This window comes from Geotrypetes seraphini, chromosome 11 (genome assembly GCF_902459505.1).
Source record: "Geotrypetes seraphini chromosome 11, aGeoSer1.1, whole genome shotgun sequence".
Lineage (NCBI taxonomy): Eukaryota > Metazoa > Chordata > Amphibia > Gymnophiona > Dermophiidae > Geotrypetes > Geotrypetes seraphini.
In genome coordinates, this window is record NC_047094.1 from 137,856,807 (window position 1) to 137,873,895 (window position 17,089).

At 40.4% G+C, this 17,089-nt stretch overlaps 1 protein-coding gene across 6 annotated transcripts in view; it reads right to left on the reverse strand.

Annotated features, from left to right (window-relative positions):
• Window positions 1-4,616: 4,616 nt before the first annotated feature.
• Window positions 4,617-17,089, reverse strand: part of RBM39 (RNA binding motif protein 39) — a 137,933-nt gene continuing 125,460 nt past the window's right edge. For all 6 annotated transcript variants that reach the window (XM_033963389.1, XM_033963393.1, XM_033963391.1 and 3 more), the window contains 4 exons: window positions 13,754-13,913; window positions 11,469-11,574; window positions 8,991-9,069; window positions 4,617-5,519 (listed from right to left, as the gene is read on the reverse strand). In XM_033963389.1, the coding sequence (XP_033819280.1) occupies window positions 5,419-5,519; window positions 8,991-9,069; window positions 11,469-11,574; window positions 13,754-13,913 (446 nt within the window). In that variant the 3' untranslated portion in view covers window positions 4,617-5,418. The remainder of the gene's footprint in view (window positions 5,520-8,990; window positions 9,070-11,468; window positions 11,575-13,753; window positions 13,914-17,089) is intronic.

Genomic DNA, 17,089 nt, shown 5'->3' on the forward strand with positions numbered 1-17,089 from the left:
GGGGGGGTGCGAGTGGTCCTGCCGGGGGGGGGGGATGTATCGGACGTCGGGGAGTCAGCCGGGCAAGAGGGCTTGGGCTCCCTCTTGCTCCGATCGTGGATGCAGGTGCGGGTGGGAGCGCGTGCGAGCGGTCGTTCGGGGTGGGGGTGCGAGTGGTCCTGCCGGGGGGGGGGGATGTATCGGACGTCGGGGAGTCGGCCGGGCAAGAGGGCTTGGGCTCCCTCTTGCTCCGATCGTGGATGCGGGTGCGGGTGGGAGCGCGTGTGAGCGGTCGTTCGGGGTGGGGGTGCGAGCGGTCCTGCTGGGGGGGGTGAATCGGGCGTCGGGCGGGGTGGGAACTATGTTTTAAAACTTTTGTATACCGCGCTCACGCATATAACGCGCGAGGGGTATGCGCGGTAGGTAAAAACGCGTATAACGCGCGCGTTATATGCGTGAAAATACGGTATATAGTCTTCTTAGGATTTTTTAGAACTTATAGTACACGGTTGTTGTTTATCTATATTATTTTATATTCTTATGACTTCTTTGTTTTTTTATCTTAATTTTTATTCTATAGTTGCCACTATACAGTTTTTTTGTGACTTTTTGTTTTTCCCTCTACTTTTTCCATGGTATGTACCTTATTACTTTTTAATTATGGTCATAGTATTTATGATTTCCTTCTCTTTCTTATTCCTCTTTCTCTATTGTCCTTTTCCTATGGGTCACGTTTTCTTTGTATGTCAATCATTACTTTTTACACATATCTTTTCACATATTTTTGGTATAATCTTTATAGTTCATTAATGCCACTTATTTTATTTTTGCATGTATTTTATTTTCACGTTTGTCCTTTATATTTATATATTTTTTTCTTGTGCACATGCGTACTCTTGTTGTACTTCTCACAAACTTTGATATAAGTTTGCTCGATAAACACCATTCTTTTGTTATGATGGATTCTTAGTCATTTGTTATGTATTTTTTAATTATAATAAATTTTATGTTATATTTGTACTCCATTAGGACCCCTGATGAAGGTTTGTCCGAAACACGGACCGTGTCGGGTCCCCTGATTGGTAAAGGGTTTTAAATTTATTTTTTTTTGTCACAAATTTTGCCTGCGTCTTGTACAGATCTGCAGTTTTGTCTTGTTTCCTCTATCCTTTAATGCATATAACTTATGAATGATGAAACAGCATCAAGCAAAGCTTTTATCTATCTACATTACAGAGGTTTTTTGCCAGTGAGGTTATCGCCTAACCACCTTTGTGGTGGTAGGAGGGCCTCAGTCTGAGGCTTTTTCCTCTGCTAGTTTGTTGTTTATGATTTAGCTTGCAAGGAACCATAGACATCTAGTCTTTCTTATAATTTTTGTGAAAATGTTTATTCGATATATCAGTTATTCACAGTACTTGAGTCTGCGTACCTCTGCTGTAGAACAGGTTTCCCCTATCTTAAAATAAGCCTTGTAATGTACAGTAATTCTTTCATTCTGCTACAGTGGTGTGCAAAAGTCCTGCATTACTTGACTTGGTTGATGTGACAATAGAAGCTAGAATACCTTTCAAATTTGGTTGTGTATGTTTTAAGGCCTTGAATGGACTTTTACCCAGCTTTTAGATTGCTTCAATTTTGCTACTAGAAAACACTTGCGTGTGATATGACTTTTTGATTTGGAGAAGATGTCCAAGATGCAGGCTTTATTGAATATATAGTCATAAAATCCACATAATAAAATGTCTAAGACCCATAAGATGGGAACTATGGACCCAACACGGTCCATGTTTCGACAACCTTGTCTTCCTCAGGAGTCCCAAGAGTCTTAAGTCAAAGAACGTGGATCAAAGGCTGAGAACAATCCTGCTTGAGAGCGAAGGATTGTTCTCAACCTTTGATCCACGTTCTTTGACTTAGGACTCTTAGGAAGACAGGGTCATCGAAACACGGACATTTTATTATATGGATTTTATGACTGTATCTTCAATAAAGCCTGCATCTTGGACATCTTCTCCACAGCGTTTTTGTTTGCTCTTTGATTCTGTTAAGTATTAAGGGTCAATTTCTGTTTGTTTGCGTTTCACAACTTTTTGATTTTCCATCTGTAAAGAGATAGGTTTATAAACGATTTCTTAGTAAAACTTTGCATATTTGGCAGCTATGTGGGACAAACAAGTTACTACTTATATATCAATCTCAACCTCTTACCTAATATTTAGAAAATCATTGAAAACCCACTTGTTTGGTAAATATTTTGATTAATTTATTACTATCATACTACATATGGTTAGTATTTCTTAGATGTTAACCGCACTGAACCGCAAGGTAGCTGCGGTATATAAGAATTTATGTAATGTAACCATTTTTGTTTTTATCTTTTTTAATTTTCCATTCTATCATCATATGTTCAGTTACTGTACATGTATGTTTGATAAAGGTGTGCCTTTAAATAAATTTAAATACATTTTCAGTCCAGGAATTTTGTTGAACATTGGCATTGATTATGTATCGTGCTTGTATTAAATTATAGTAACAGAATCTATAGTTAGCCCTGTTTTGTCCTGTCTGCTGCTTTCCATATTTGATTGGCTAGCCTTTGCTCTTGCGGACAAACCGACACCTTTCAGGCATAGTGGACCAGCTTCACCAGATGCTCATGGGTGATAATCCCATTCCAAGCTTCAATCAGCTCTTGCTTTATTGTTAGCGGGTTTTTTTATATTTCCAGTGACAGCTTGTGCCACAGGTTCTGAACTTGACTGAGATCTAGTGGACTGAGCAGGCCAATTAATTGCCTTTACTCCCTTCTCTTTCATCCATCTGAATACAGTTTTTGCTCATTGACATGGTGCATTTTCATCTTGAATTAATCACAAAGAAACAAATTCTCTGCTGAAGGCAACATGTGTTTCTGCAGGATTTCAATGTATTTCACGGCATTTACCATGCCCTTTACAATGTGAAGCTGACCAACATCACACGTGCCACCATACATCCCCATACCATGACCTATATAGGATGCTTAACCGACAAGGCATTCAGGCTTGAATTCTCCTCCTGGATATCTGTGTATATATGTTCTGCGCTGATCACCCACTTGCTGTATTGCATAGCCCATGCCATTCTTCGCTTTTTTTGCTGCATAGTCAGTAGTGGATTTTTCCTGGCTTTACACCCTCTCAAACCAAATTCCAGGTACCTGCGCCTCACTGTATTTGCACTAACCATGGCTGAGCACTTGTCCTGAGATGACGTTAGCTTCCTATTGCCAAGAGATATGCGTCTCAACACTCGATCTTGTCTGTAACTCGTCTTTCTTGGCTGTCTATTCTGTGTTCCTCCTTCTTCTGAAGCACTCTGATCACTGTACTTTGATTGTATCCAACCTTCTGTGCAATCTGCCTGCTAGAATACTCCTCTTCACCAAGACCCACTATTCGAATCTGTTTTTTCTCCAACAAGAATTGATATTTGGACTTCATTGCTACTGATGTAGCTGGTCAACCATTTTGAATGATCCCAGTTGCAGAATCCTAGAAATTTATACTTCCTGCCATGTAGTGAAGCATAATGCAGATTGGCTGCAAAAATATCACTTCTGATTTGCTGCAACTGTTACACCGCTGATTGGTGGATTTGCCTGTTATCAAAATCATTCTGATCAATCTGATGTAACTAAATCGTCAGTTATCAAGGAATGTCATGAAATTACATGGAATTACTTTTCAGACAAAATTATGTTGTTAGTAGCCTAAATTATGTTAACTGAGTCTCAAATGACTAAATACTTGAATTTCACCATGTCATGCAGGACTTTTGCACACCACTGTATGTTCTTTCATCATCTGTTTATTCTGGCTTAGTGGATGGAAGTGTAGCCCTACCAGCAGTACTTCCTCAAGAATTGGCTGAGTGCATGCAATTTTTTCTCATGCAAGTAACTAGTTCTAAAACCCACCAATTTTCCAGATTTGCAAGTATTTTTGTGAGCAATTGCTCACATGCTCCGCTTAGAGGGCACAGAGCCTATCAGTATTCTCTATTCCTTCAAATAAATAATTTCTATTCATAAGGATGCTCTGTTATCAATTTCTCACTGAGTTTTCCATTATTAATGTCAACGTTTGATATTAGTTTTTGTATTTACTTGGGGTTTTACCTCACAGCCTCTAAACTGCTTTTTATAGTAGATATCCAGCCATTATGGATTTGTCTACCTGTTGGCTAATTTCTGTAGCGAGCACGATCCTGGACTGCGAGCATCAACCTCCTCCATGTCATGGCAGGTCTGATGATGCTTTTCTGCTTGTTTCTTGACTGTGATCCATCAACCATTAATGAAACTATATCAAGAATGGCCAACAGAACATAAGACTTGCCGCTGCTGGGTCAGACCAGTGGTCCTTCGTGCCCAGCAGTCCAGTGCTCTAAATTGAGTCCAGCCTCAACTGCGTACGTTCCAGGCCCAGCACTATGTAGCCCAGCACTGGTTGGGAGAAGAGGACAAGCTGACAATTCTAGCGATGGCTTCTTCAAACCCAACTGTTCCAACAGTGTAATCGAAAACAAAGCTACTTACATGCTTTGATTACATAAAATTCCAGACCCATCCCCCAAAAAGACAAATTCTTAAGGCCTTTATTAAAGAGAATTTATTTTGAGTGGTTTTTTACAAAGATTGTTGGAATATGAAAGTCATTTGTTTGATAGAAATATCAAGCTGTCCTGTCAAACACACTGAATTAACCAAAAAATAAATTTCAGAGCTCACAGAGCTTAAAAAGAGTGAATATTATCTGCAACCAGACAAAAATGATCACTGCACTTCTATATACCACTCTGAGTGACATGCAATTGGCCTGCCTCTGCACAGATGTGCTCTTTGATATGCAGTTACAATTTTGTTTGGTACCTTCAACACAGCAGAATACCATATGTACAACAAAAACTTCCAGACATTAACCCTAAAATTACACCCTTAATATTTTATCCTGCCCCTTGAAAATAATTTAGCCGACAACCAGTCTTTTCTATTACAAAACATTATGAGCTTCAGAAAGCTGGGCTTTGATGTCACTGGTACAGAGTCTACATTGAATGAAAACGCAGAAAACAACGGCTTGCAAACCTTTACATGTGGTTTCCCAGCTGCCTTATACAGAACACACTTTCTTGGTTTCTAAAGATCAAATCATCTGGTGTGGTCTAGATGTATAGAAACTGTAAGGCAGAACAAGAGATGAATAGCTGGAATGCTAGTTAGGAACAATGGAAACAATGCATTCCTTATATCTGTTTATTTTTCAAAGTTAACAGGAAGTGTACACAAATGACATTACACCCTTTCCATTTTAATAGTATCTAAATAAAAACTTGGGTCGACTTCCCCCCTCCCCCCAAAAAAAATATATATACAAAACTGACTATATCAAACATTTATCGACGAACAGGAACCAGTAGTTCAGTTGCTGTCATGGAATCTGGAAAAAGACTGTGATAGGTTGGAAGAGGTACATACGCCGCTGTAATCATTTTACCTGGAAGGGAAAAAACAAACAAAAGAATCTTAGTCACACAGAGCTTATGCTTTTAATGGGGGATCCGAGCCATGCAACAAAAAAGGTTTGTAAGGATACAGTCTATAAGGTGAAGAGGTAGACTCAAAAGGCTGGTAGATGTATGGCATGGCCTCGAGAGAAAGTATTTGCATTTTAGAAAGCATGGGAGAAGTACAGAGCTTTCCTTTACTTGTTCCTGGATTCAAAAAGCACATTATCTTGCTAGGAGAACCACAAAGCTAAATGTTTGAGAGAAAGGGAGCCCAGAAATGCCTTATATATTTATTAACAGATCTATCCCATCAGCTCTTTAAGGCAACTTAGAAGTAGTGTTCAAACATACACAATCCAGATTTACTCCTTCAGTACTAGTGAATCTCAACTCTTCTTAGATCTCAACTCCAAACACTTCACTGCCGATAGGGATTTACATATCCAATCGTCATCGGTCTCTACAAATTTTAATCTTCAGGATAATTTTCTTAGCACTGGCATCTTCAGCAGTACTTCACTGATTGCAAAATATAATTCGTGTCAGTTTGTTATCTCTGTGATCAAATTCTAAACTTAGTGGTAAGCCGAGGTGGGTGGTATCATTGAGGTCAAAGAAGAGTGTTTAGATTTAACAGTACTGAAACAGTAAATCAGGACTTTATATATTTATTAACCATTACTATGTATAATTGAATAGTGGCGGGTCATACTGCACCTAATTTTTCCTTTACACTTTATTTGAAATTTACTACAAGTTTCTTACTATAAAATAAAATTTCGAACACCAGAGCAATTAAACACAAGTGTGATCTATATCATCACGACAAAAAGGACGATAAAGACAGCACCCCTTGTCACACACTGGGAAGAATTTAAACATGGCATACAAGACTTAAGATTTTTTGCTTTCAGGGTAATCAAACAAGCCACAAGGTGGTGATATAATATCCCAAGAATGGTGGGTTCTATTCTTCATATGCCTTTTTTCACAAGACCAGACCTGTATGACACATTCTTGGTACCTGCATGGTGATTTTATTATGTTGAATATTACTCACAAACATAACATTATGTATATGATAAAGGGCATGGAAAACCTTTCATATGCTGAGAGGCTGGAGCTCTTTTCCCTGGAAAACCTTTCATATGCTGAGAGGCTGGAGCTCTTTTCCCTGGAAAAGCGGAGACTTAGAGGGGATATGATAGAAACTTACATGATCATGAAGAGTATAGAGAAGGTAGAGAGGGACAGATTCTTCAGACTGGCGGGGGCAACAAAAACTAGAGGGCACCCAAACAAATTGAAGGGGGATAGGTTCAGAACTAATGCTAGGAAGTTCTTCTTCACTCAGAGGGTGGTGGACACCTGGAATGCGCTTCCAGAGGAGGTAGTAGAGCAGAGTACGATTTTGGGTTTCAAAATGGGATTGGAAGAGTTCCTGAAGGAAAAGGGGATTGAGGGGTACAATTGGAGGGTTACTATATAGTACAAAACGCTTTAGAGTAATAAGAACATAAGAAGTTGCCTCCGCTGAGGCAGACCAGAGGTCCATCTCGCTCAGCGGTCCGCTCCCACGGTGGCCCATCAGGCCCATTGCCTGTGCATTGGTCCTTGACTATTCCTATAACCTACCTCTACTCCTATCCCTATGACCTACCTCTACTCCTATCTGTACCCCTCAATCCCTTTGTCCTCTAGGAACCTATCCAAACCTTCTTTGAAGCCCTGTAATGTGCTCCTGCCTATCACAGCCTCCGGAAACGCGTTCCATGTATCCACCACCCTCTGGGTGAAAAAGAACTTCCTAGCGTTGTTCTAAACCTGTCCCCTTTCAATTTCTCCGAGTGCCCCCTTGTACTTGTGGTTCCCCATAATTTGAAAAATCTGTCCCTGTCTACCTTTTCTATGCCCTTCAGTATCTTGAAGGTTTCTATCATGTCTCCTCTAAGTCTCTGCTTTTCCAGGGAGAACAGCCCCAGCTTTTTCAGTCTGTCAGTATATGAGAGGTTTTCCATACCCTGTATCAGCTTAGTTGCTTCTCTGGACTCCCTCAAGTACTGCCATGTCCTTCTTGAGGTACGGCGACCAGTACTGGACACAGTATTCCAGGTACGGGCGCACCATTGCACGATACAGTGGCAGGATGGCTTCCTTCGTCCTGGTCGTGATACCCTTCTTAATGATACCCAACATTTTGTTTGCTTTCCTTGAGGCTGTGGCGCACTGTGCCAACGCCTTTAATGTTGTGTCTACCATCACTCCCAGGTCTCTTTCAAGGTTACTTACCCCTAGCAGTGATCCCCCCACTTTGTAGGTGAACATCGGGTTCTTTTTCCCTACAAGCATGACCTTACATTTCCCTATGTTAAAGCTCATTTGCCACTTTTTGGCCCACTCTTCCAGTGTCGTTAGGTCCCTTTGGAGATCTTCGCAGTCTTCACTAACCTGCGGGGCTTCCGTGAGAGTGGACTGCTGGGCATGATGGACCTATGGACTGACTCAGCAGAGGCAATGCTTATGTTCTTATCATTATGTTGTCATGACTATCTCAATATTTTTAAAAAGTGCTATGCTTGATGTTCTTAAACTGTTTATTTATTTTTAAATATATGTGTTCCCCTTAAATGTAGGGGGTTTCTTGCAACCTACTTTGAATTTGTGGAATAGAAGGCTATTGATTAGATGAGATGGCAAAATCATATGCTTTAATGGGCCTTGCTAAATACTATTCTGGTTAGCCAACCTTTACTGCTGCCTAATACATCCAAGCCTCTCTGCTTCTTCCTGTTCCTATAACAGGAAAGCCCTGAATAACCTTGCTCATTTATTTTAACAGCTTGTCCTGGAAAGAGAGAATCTACTTCTTGGGCACCACCACTGGGAAAAGATGGGCCAAATATTCATTTTAATAGATGCTATTCTGCCAAACCATGAAGATCTAATCTTGCCCATCTTTCTAGGTCATTTGTAACGTCCCTGATTAGGGAATAATAAGTTTGCCTAAAACAATTCTGCATGCTTTTTTATTTAAGGGCAGGTCTGCCATACATGATAGTGACTATTTGACCACATACTCTCCAACAGGTTCTATTCCCAGATTTATAATAGTGGAACAGCTGACCAGGAGTAAGGGACCATTTTCAATAAAGTTTTAGAAATACACTTCCATACTACACTATTCCTCTTTCTATGTCAGTGGGCATTGAATGATATTGTCTCCTTTGGTGGCTGATTGCTTGTTAATGGACAAAAGAAACTTCCAAGCTGCTCTTTCCCTCCCCTCATCTACTCCATGGTTGAAATAAGTGAAAACCCCAAATCATAGAAGATGTTCAATACATATATTATCAAGAACCTCACTGCCTCCCCCCTGTTAAAATCCAATGGTAAGGAGAAGTTTCACATCAAATCCACAGCATCTGAGGTTTTTCCATCAGGCTGGTTAGTTTACTCACCTGCAAACCATCTTCCATGCAATGCATTTACTGCTGCAATTGCTGCAGCAACCGAAGGGCATTTCACATACACGTTGCCCTGAAAACACAAACATCACACAATTAATATAAAAGCTCACTATCTTACAAGCCTATTCATAATAGCTGCCACAATGTTCCTTGCACAAGTGGGTATTCTGACATTCATCAACAAATGTTTGATAAAGATGATTTGCAGTGGCAGTTAAGGAAGAATGCAGAAGAATTACGTTGGCTGATAAATTTGTCTTATGTTTTACTTTGCTTTAAGTCTTTTAAAAAAAAGCATGTCAAAGCACAGGTACCACCAGCTCTATGAATGTTGGAGAACTCCCACTATTCTTTCCTGGTTCTGGAACTGAAAGCTCAAGGGTGCAGAGCTCCAGGAAAGCCAGGCTGGTAACTCCTAAGCTACTGCTTCTCCTGCCCCCAACCGCCTGGCTAAAACATGCCTGACCAATGGGCTTTACAGGGGATTAGATACAGCAGTAGTGTAGTCCATAATAGCCTTACTGGGTCAGACCAATGGTCCATCAAGCCCAGCGTTCTCACGGTGGCCAATCCAGGTCACTAGTACCTGGACAAAATCCAAGGAGTAATAATATTCTATGCCACAGAAAAGGGCAAAGTTCATACAGGTGCTAGAAAAGGACAAGAAAATGAGCCATTTTTAACAGAATGCTTTTCAGGGCCTCATATCAGGCAAGCAAGAACAATATCCTAGCAGATGATTTGTGTATTCCAACCCCTCAAATCAACATTAGATGACAAATGTCATTTGCAGGATCTTCTGGGAGTGTCGCTCAATTCAACAAGAAGGTTCCTTAGTTTTGTTCCAGGATAGCATTGGGAAGAGGGTCTTCTATAAATGTAATGTAATGTAATTTATTTCTTATATACCGCTACATCCGTTAGGTTCTAAGCGGTTTACAGAAAATATACATTAAGATTAGAAATAAGAAAGGTACTTGAAAAATTCCCTTACTGTCCCAAAGGCTCACAATCTAACTAAAGTACCTGGAGGGTAATAGAGAAGTGAAAAGTAGAGTTAGAGGAAAAATAAAAATGCATCCTCCAATTCCCATCTGAAGCTCAGTCAATATTGAAGAGCTGTGACTCATAGTCCCTTATTAGCCAAAGTAGGTATGGTTTCCACTTCTACTAGATCTCTGCATTAGAATTCCGAGGAGGCTGTAGTGCTTTCCAACACTGATCATGCCAGAAGAGGGCACTCTGCTGCATTCTAACACGAAGACCTTAGCTATGTAAATGTTGAGAGGTTAACATTGGCTCCCCTGAATCTGGAGTGGCCTAGTGGTTAGAGCAGCTGCTTCAGCACCCTGATGTTGAGTTTGATTCCTGCTTTGATTAGAGCCACTCAGAAAAAGCAGTATATCATCCCATCCCTCTTCATTCCCCCACCCTGTGCAGTTCATTCTAACATGTCTCCATTGCTGCTTTGGGTCCTTCCCTGATGCCATGTTTTGTTTCCACACAAACAAAGTGCATCACAGGGAAGGCTCTGAAGTCACTGCGGTACTGCTGTTAGGAGACTGGGCCTCAAAGGGGATAGACCATCACTGGATCTGGGATGGAGGGAGATGTGCTGCATTGACTGGGGGGGTAGGGGTAGGAGCAACTGAATAGGAGTGATCCCTGCTGGCTCTGCTCTCAAAATGGCTGCCATGATCTCTAGTGGCATAAGAAAATAAGAATAGCCTTATTTACCAAAGGTCCATCATTCTAACAGTGGCCAATCCAGGCCACTAGTACCTGGCCAAAACCCAAAGAGTAGCAACATTCCATGCTACTGATCCAGGACAAGCAGTGGCTTGCCCCATGTCTTTCTCAAGAGACTGTCATAAGAGGTCACAATAGCCATTCTGAGAGTAGAGCAGACATTTAAGAGTGAGTAGGGATCACTCTTACCCTGACTATAACACTAGAGTACCAGAGATTGTAGGATAGTCTCAGGGGCATCCTCACGTGAGCAGCAGAAGGCAACTCCTGTTTGAAGAGGTGGGGGAGGGAGGGAAACAAAGTACAAATGTTCAGCTTCCATCAAAAACACACAGTTTCAGCTGAAACACTCCCTGGTCGCTCTTATCCACTGCAGTTCTGCTCTCAAAATGACTGTTGTGACCAAAGAGTGGGGCCATTGAGTGAAAAAACAGAATCACCCACGACCTCACGGTAGGTCAGGATTAACAAGTTGATTCTGATTTAATGATCGAAGAGATCTTGATGGAGTGTAAGGGATGAGGAGGCATGAAAATAAGCTGAGCTGAGGGTTTTGAAGACTAAAAGCAAAATTTTGTATGGAAACTGGTGTTTGATCAGAAGCCAATGTGCAAATATTTGCAGATTTTTTTTACACAGATACCAATTAAAGCAAAGAAAATGGAAGAAGCAAAAGAATAGCCATGGAAAAGATTTCCTATAACTTTAGTTTAAACCTACCTGGGTCGAACTTTTGTCTACATAAATGTGAATAACACCTCCGTGCTTGTTGCATTCCTCAATCACATCATCCTTAATTTCAGTATCCCAGCCAGGCTCTTCTTCTCTAAAAACAAATCAAAGTAATTAAATTTAGCAACGAGGTGAAGCTGCTCTCCAGTAAAACCAAGTTATTCTTATCTGAGGACTAACATCACAGATTTGAGCCTGGGACAGAAAACATTTGTTAACAAGCTCTTCCAGATCCCGAAAGAGCTTGTTAACAAATGTTTTATTTTATTTGGCATGCCAATGAGAGCTAAGCCTCAAATATCTGCAAATAATAATAAGCTTTTGATGATATTGACAGGAGTTGCCATTCAACAAATAACGTATTAACTGGAAAGATTGTACAAGGTTGAATTATTGCTTCTGGTGGAATTCAGTATGTCATGTATTTAAAATGGAAAGAGCGTTGGCAGTTCAAAAAGGTTACTATAATAAATTTAAGGATGTGTGGGGGCCATTTTTAAAATTATCCTAATGAATAATTTACACTTTTCCCAATTTTAATTCTTACATGTGGATCGGGGGGGGGGGGGGTGGATTTCTTTTTTTTAAAATTCTTTATTCATTTTTGCATGTTACAAGTGTAGCAGTTAAACTCATATGAACTTAAAGATACACACTTGATTAACTCTCATATATGCATTAAGTATAACATTTCATTACAAATTAATATTCTGTATTATTTTAAATATTATGTAAGAAATCTAATATATAAATAATTCTTATTGAATAGAATAACCTCCCCTCCCTCCCTACTCAATAATACATAGAAGTTATCATTACTATGAAACTATTCAAATAATCATGTATTATGAAATAATAACAAGTAAAGCCCCCTAATCAAATATCTTATCATGGGAAAAGTTAATCATTCATTACAAAAATCTGTTAATGGTCCCCAGATTTTCTGAAATTTACTAAAATAACCTTTTTGCGTTGCTATTGTGAGTTCCATTTTGTATATATGACATACAGAATTCCACCAGAAATTGTAATTTAACCTGTCATACTTTTTCCAATTGTATGTTATTTGTTGTATTGCTATTCCAGTCAAAATAAATAAAATTTTGTTTTATTTGACGAGATTTGACTCCTTGCTCTCATAGTTGTTCCAAATAAAATAGTATCATATGTCAAGGCTACCGGGTTTTCTAACATCCTATTAATTTGAGGCCAAATTGATTTCCAGAATGATAAAATAAATGGACAATAGAATAAAAGATGATCTAATGTCCCAGCCTCAAGATGACAATGCCAACATCTATTAGACTTAGAAATATCTATCTTTTGTAAACGAACAGAGGTCCAAAGAGCTCTATGCAAAAGAAAAAACCATGTTTGTCTCATAGATGCTGACACCGTACATCTTAACCTCCAAGACCAAAGGCGTGGCCATTGAGATGCATTAATATGATGCTTTATCTCAATGCTCCAAATGTCTCTAAGACAATTTTTGGGGGGTTGGATTTCTATTAATAATATATATGAATGATAAGATATTATATTCATGTGGTATATTTTTTGTTGTATATGGAAGTGGGAGGGGGTTATATCTTTTTGTTGTACGATATGGTAGATTTTCAAGTGATATTGTATTCTAATTGTTTGATATTTACTGTACACTTGTTGTGAATTATAAAATGAATAAAGAATTAAAAAAAACCCCAAAAAACAAGCTCTTAATGATTCCAGTTTTCTGCAGCAGTGAGCCACTCATGTATGTTGAGTGAGGACATCTAATTTCTTCATAAAATTTTAGATTAATAAAAGCAAACTTGGGAAGGCATGTTGTGTTTAAGGACCATGTGATCTACCATCCTTGGTAGAGGCAAACAACAGTCTGGGGGGTGGGGGTGAAAAACCTCTGTGCGGATATTACATTTTTCTCAATAAAAGAGTGCCCATGCAGTGGAATTTAGTTCCCTTGCATCTTGGCTACAAAATAGAGAATGACTAATTTGTCCCCGTCCCATTCCTGTAAGCTCTGCCTTAACCGCACAAGCTTCAAACACTTATGATTTGTGCGGATGAGGACAACAGGAAAAGAACTCGTGGGGACGGGGAAAAATTTGTCCCCCCGTCATTCTCTACTACAAACCAACCAGATTTCCCTAGTACATATCTGCATTATAAATATGACGAGATTGTATGAGCAGGTCAAGGCTTTGATCAGACTGAAAAATTATTCCTCTTTCTCAAGTTTGCATTCAACATAGTTTATCCAAGACGGTCCTTACGTTTGAGGATTAAACATGTTAGAGAGTTGGAAGCACTGGGTTGCAAGAGGTTGTGAAGATGCTGCAGATGAAGATGCTGCAGTTACAGTGGCAGTGACAGCGGCGGCGGCAGCAGCAGAGGCAGAAGCGGCGGCAGCAGCAGCAGCAGCTGCAGCCAGGACTATTTCAAGGAAAAGAAAAAATGTGAGTTAATAGACAGATTCATGGCATCTTCTAAACAATCATCTTTCGATACATATCTTACACTTAAAATACGTACTTCAATCAAATTCCTATTTTCATCTTAAACAGGACATTCATAAATGTGTTCTTACTCTTTCTACACAATTCAGATACAAGTCCCTCCTGGAGGTTCCTAAGGTTCTCAATATACATCGGCAGAATTTGTTACTATAGTCTTGCCGAAGCCAAATAAAGATCCCACATTGGTTTCAAATTACAGGCCTATTTCTTTAATCAATGTAGATGGTAAACTTTTAGCTAAGACATTGGCCTTGCGCTTGGCTAAGGCTCTTCCTTTTATTATTGGTATGTACCAAACAGGATTTGTTGCTCAGAGACATTCCTCCAACACCACCAGACTGGCTTTTCATGTTAAATTTAGCAAAATTAAATTTCAAAGTTAAATTTAGCAAAATCATGAAAGATCCAGCCTTCTCTGTATCTCTAGATGCATTCAGAAAGGAAATTTTTAAAAATTTCAAGAAACCTGGGAGCCATCAGCAAAATATTAAGAACATAAGAAGTTGCCTCCACTGGGTCAGACCAGAGGTCCATCTCGCCCAGCGGTCCGCTCCCGCGGCGGCCCATCAGGTCTATGACCTGTGAAGTGGTTTCTGACCACTTCTATAACCTACCTCTGGTTCTATCTGTACCTCTAAATCCCCTTATCCTCCAGGAACCTATCCAAATCTTTCTTGAACCCCTGTAAAGTGCTCTGGCCTATCACATCCTCCGGAAGCGCGTTCCATATGTCCACCACCCTCTGGGTGGTTTTCCCTTATAAACATGCACATCCGGGAGGGGGGAGGTTGGGGGTCTGATAGGATAATAAATCTGGATATATTAGAATGAGTCAATATAGAAATTTTAAGAATTGTTGGGTGGGGGGGGAAAGGTTATAATTTCTACTTTAATGGATTATATGTATAAGAATGTCAAGTGCTGTATATTTTTTTAGTAATGTAATGTTTTAATATTAATCACTTGTTTGTCAGTTTTAAAATGAATAAAGAATTAAAAAAAGAAATTTTATATGTTGAACACTGTGATTGTTTAAGAGGGAGGGGGAATTAATTCTGAAATAAATATTAATAGAGTATTAAGTGTGGTATTGAAGAAAATGTATTTTATTGTTACACTTATTGTAAGTTCTGAAAATAATAAAGAATTGGAAAAAAAAAATTAAATGCACATATTATACTACAGACAATCCCCCCCCCCAAAAAAAAAATACACTTCGACTTAAACATTACATGAGCCCCCCTAGCTGTAAAGATTGGCATCTGTCTTTAGGATCACCCAAGACAAGTGGAGAGGGATGCCTCTGGATAACGACTCTGGCCAAAGCCTCTGTTGTGTTTCCACCATCCAGTGTGACTGGAGAGTCTTTCTGAGTCGACTAACGCAACGGTAGCAAGCTCTTCAGGGGATGAAGGTGGGCTCTCATACACGGAATCATCTTTATGGTCACTACCATGGACCTTAGCGCCTGCAGGTAATGCCAAGATGTAGGAGATGGTTGCGCCAAGATTTCTGGTATCTGATGGCTGAGCTTCAGTTTGTGTGGCTCTGGAAGAAAAACTTGGCCCTCTTCTGTGTTACACAAAACCCCCAAGTACTCCAGACACAGGGTTGGCTCCAAAATCATCCAAGGACGATTCATGTAGGGAGAGCAGTGAAATCACATAAGACCCCAAATCATCCTAGGCCTGTTCTGATGACCTCCAGCTCTTGCAGCTCTAACAACTGATACAAGAATTTGTTCTATGGAGCTCTGAGTGCTGCTCGGCTGGCTCACAGACGGAGCCAACAGTCCTTTATGCTTCTGGTAAGCTGCATACATCAGTGTCACACAATCTGGGTCAAAGACCTGACCTTTAACCTCCAGGGAACTCTGTTGGTCTACCATGTATCCTTTGAGGGTCATGGGATTCTGCACAAAAGTGCTTTGCTAGCGATGCTGAGTCACAGTTCAGAGACTCTAACAGGGCTTTACGACCCAGATCTTAAGCTTTCTGCCCCTCCTGACCCATGGAGAGACCAAAAGAGTGCTCTTGCCCCCTTTGTGTGCTCTACAGCACAAGGATGCTCTTCAGCTGACCATCCAGCACAAAACAGGCATGATATGGGGTCTAAACCACCCAAGTTCATAAGAATTTATTTCCACCGAAATTGAGGCAATCTGAGGTGACTTCTATAAATAAAATTGTGAACCCTAGATGGCCGCTATGTCAGCATGTTGGTGTCAGAAAATGGCTTGCAGAAGGAAAGCAAAGTTAAAAACACTCAAAATAGGATTTTGGAGGTGGGAGACCCTTGGAACATCCTCATAAACCTCTAGTTTTGACTAAATCAGACCCACCCAAATTTTCCCTTAGACAGTAATGAGCTGTATTCATACACCTGCCATGTGCTGTGCCCCCATCAGCTTCTCACTGCAGTTAGAAATGGAGAAAATTTCAGCTTCAGACAAGCAAGGGTGGCTTGTTTCTTCGTGTTGCCTTAGTCAGGTTCTGAAACCCTCAACCCCTCCTATGGTTTTTCGAGGGGGGGTTTGGGGGGGAGGGTGTCCACAGCCAACTTCCACCAAGCCTCTCAGCTAATCATGGGGGTCAAATCAGCCTGCGCTCAAGCACCTGACACCACAGAGACAAGCACAGCTCCCAGGGGACCTAACCTCAAGCCCCCAAGTGGTAATGTAGGCTGGCCAGGCAGGTGCCTTTTTAAAAATGTGACCCGCCTGACTGCAGACCCTAACATTTGACCCTTCTCCCAGGCAAAGCTGCCCCAGGACTACTAGGAACCTCTTAACATAGAGAAGCCTTGAAAGAAGATTGGATTAAAACCCAACAATAAAAAATCTAGGGCAGAACAGATGGAAAGACATCTTAACTTGCTTGCAGAGTTAAAAGGAGTGGAGGTGCTGTCTGGAGAGACAGGGGGCAGAGAGAAGAAAATGACTGATGTCTTCTGCAAGCAACTCACAAGCTGGGGTGCTTAACTCATCCGTAAGGAATCTTATTTTGTTTGCACAGGGAAGAAAAGCTTTACTGCTCAGGAAATAGGAACCTCTTACAGAGGTTAACTGGCATGATTAAAAGAGCTGTATTTTTA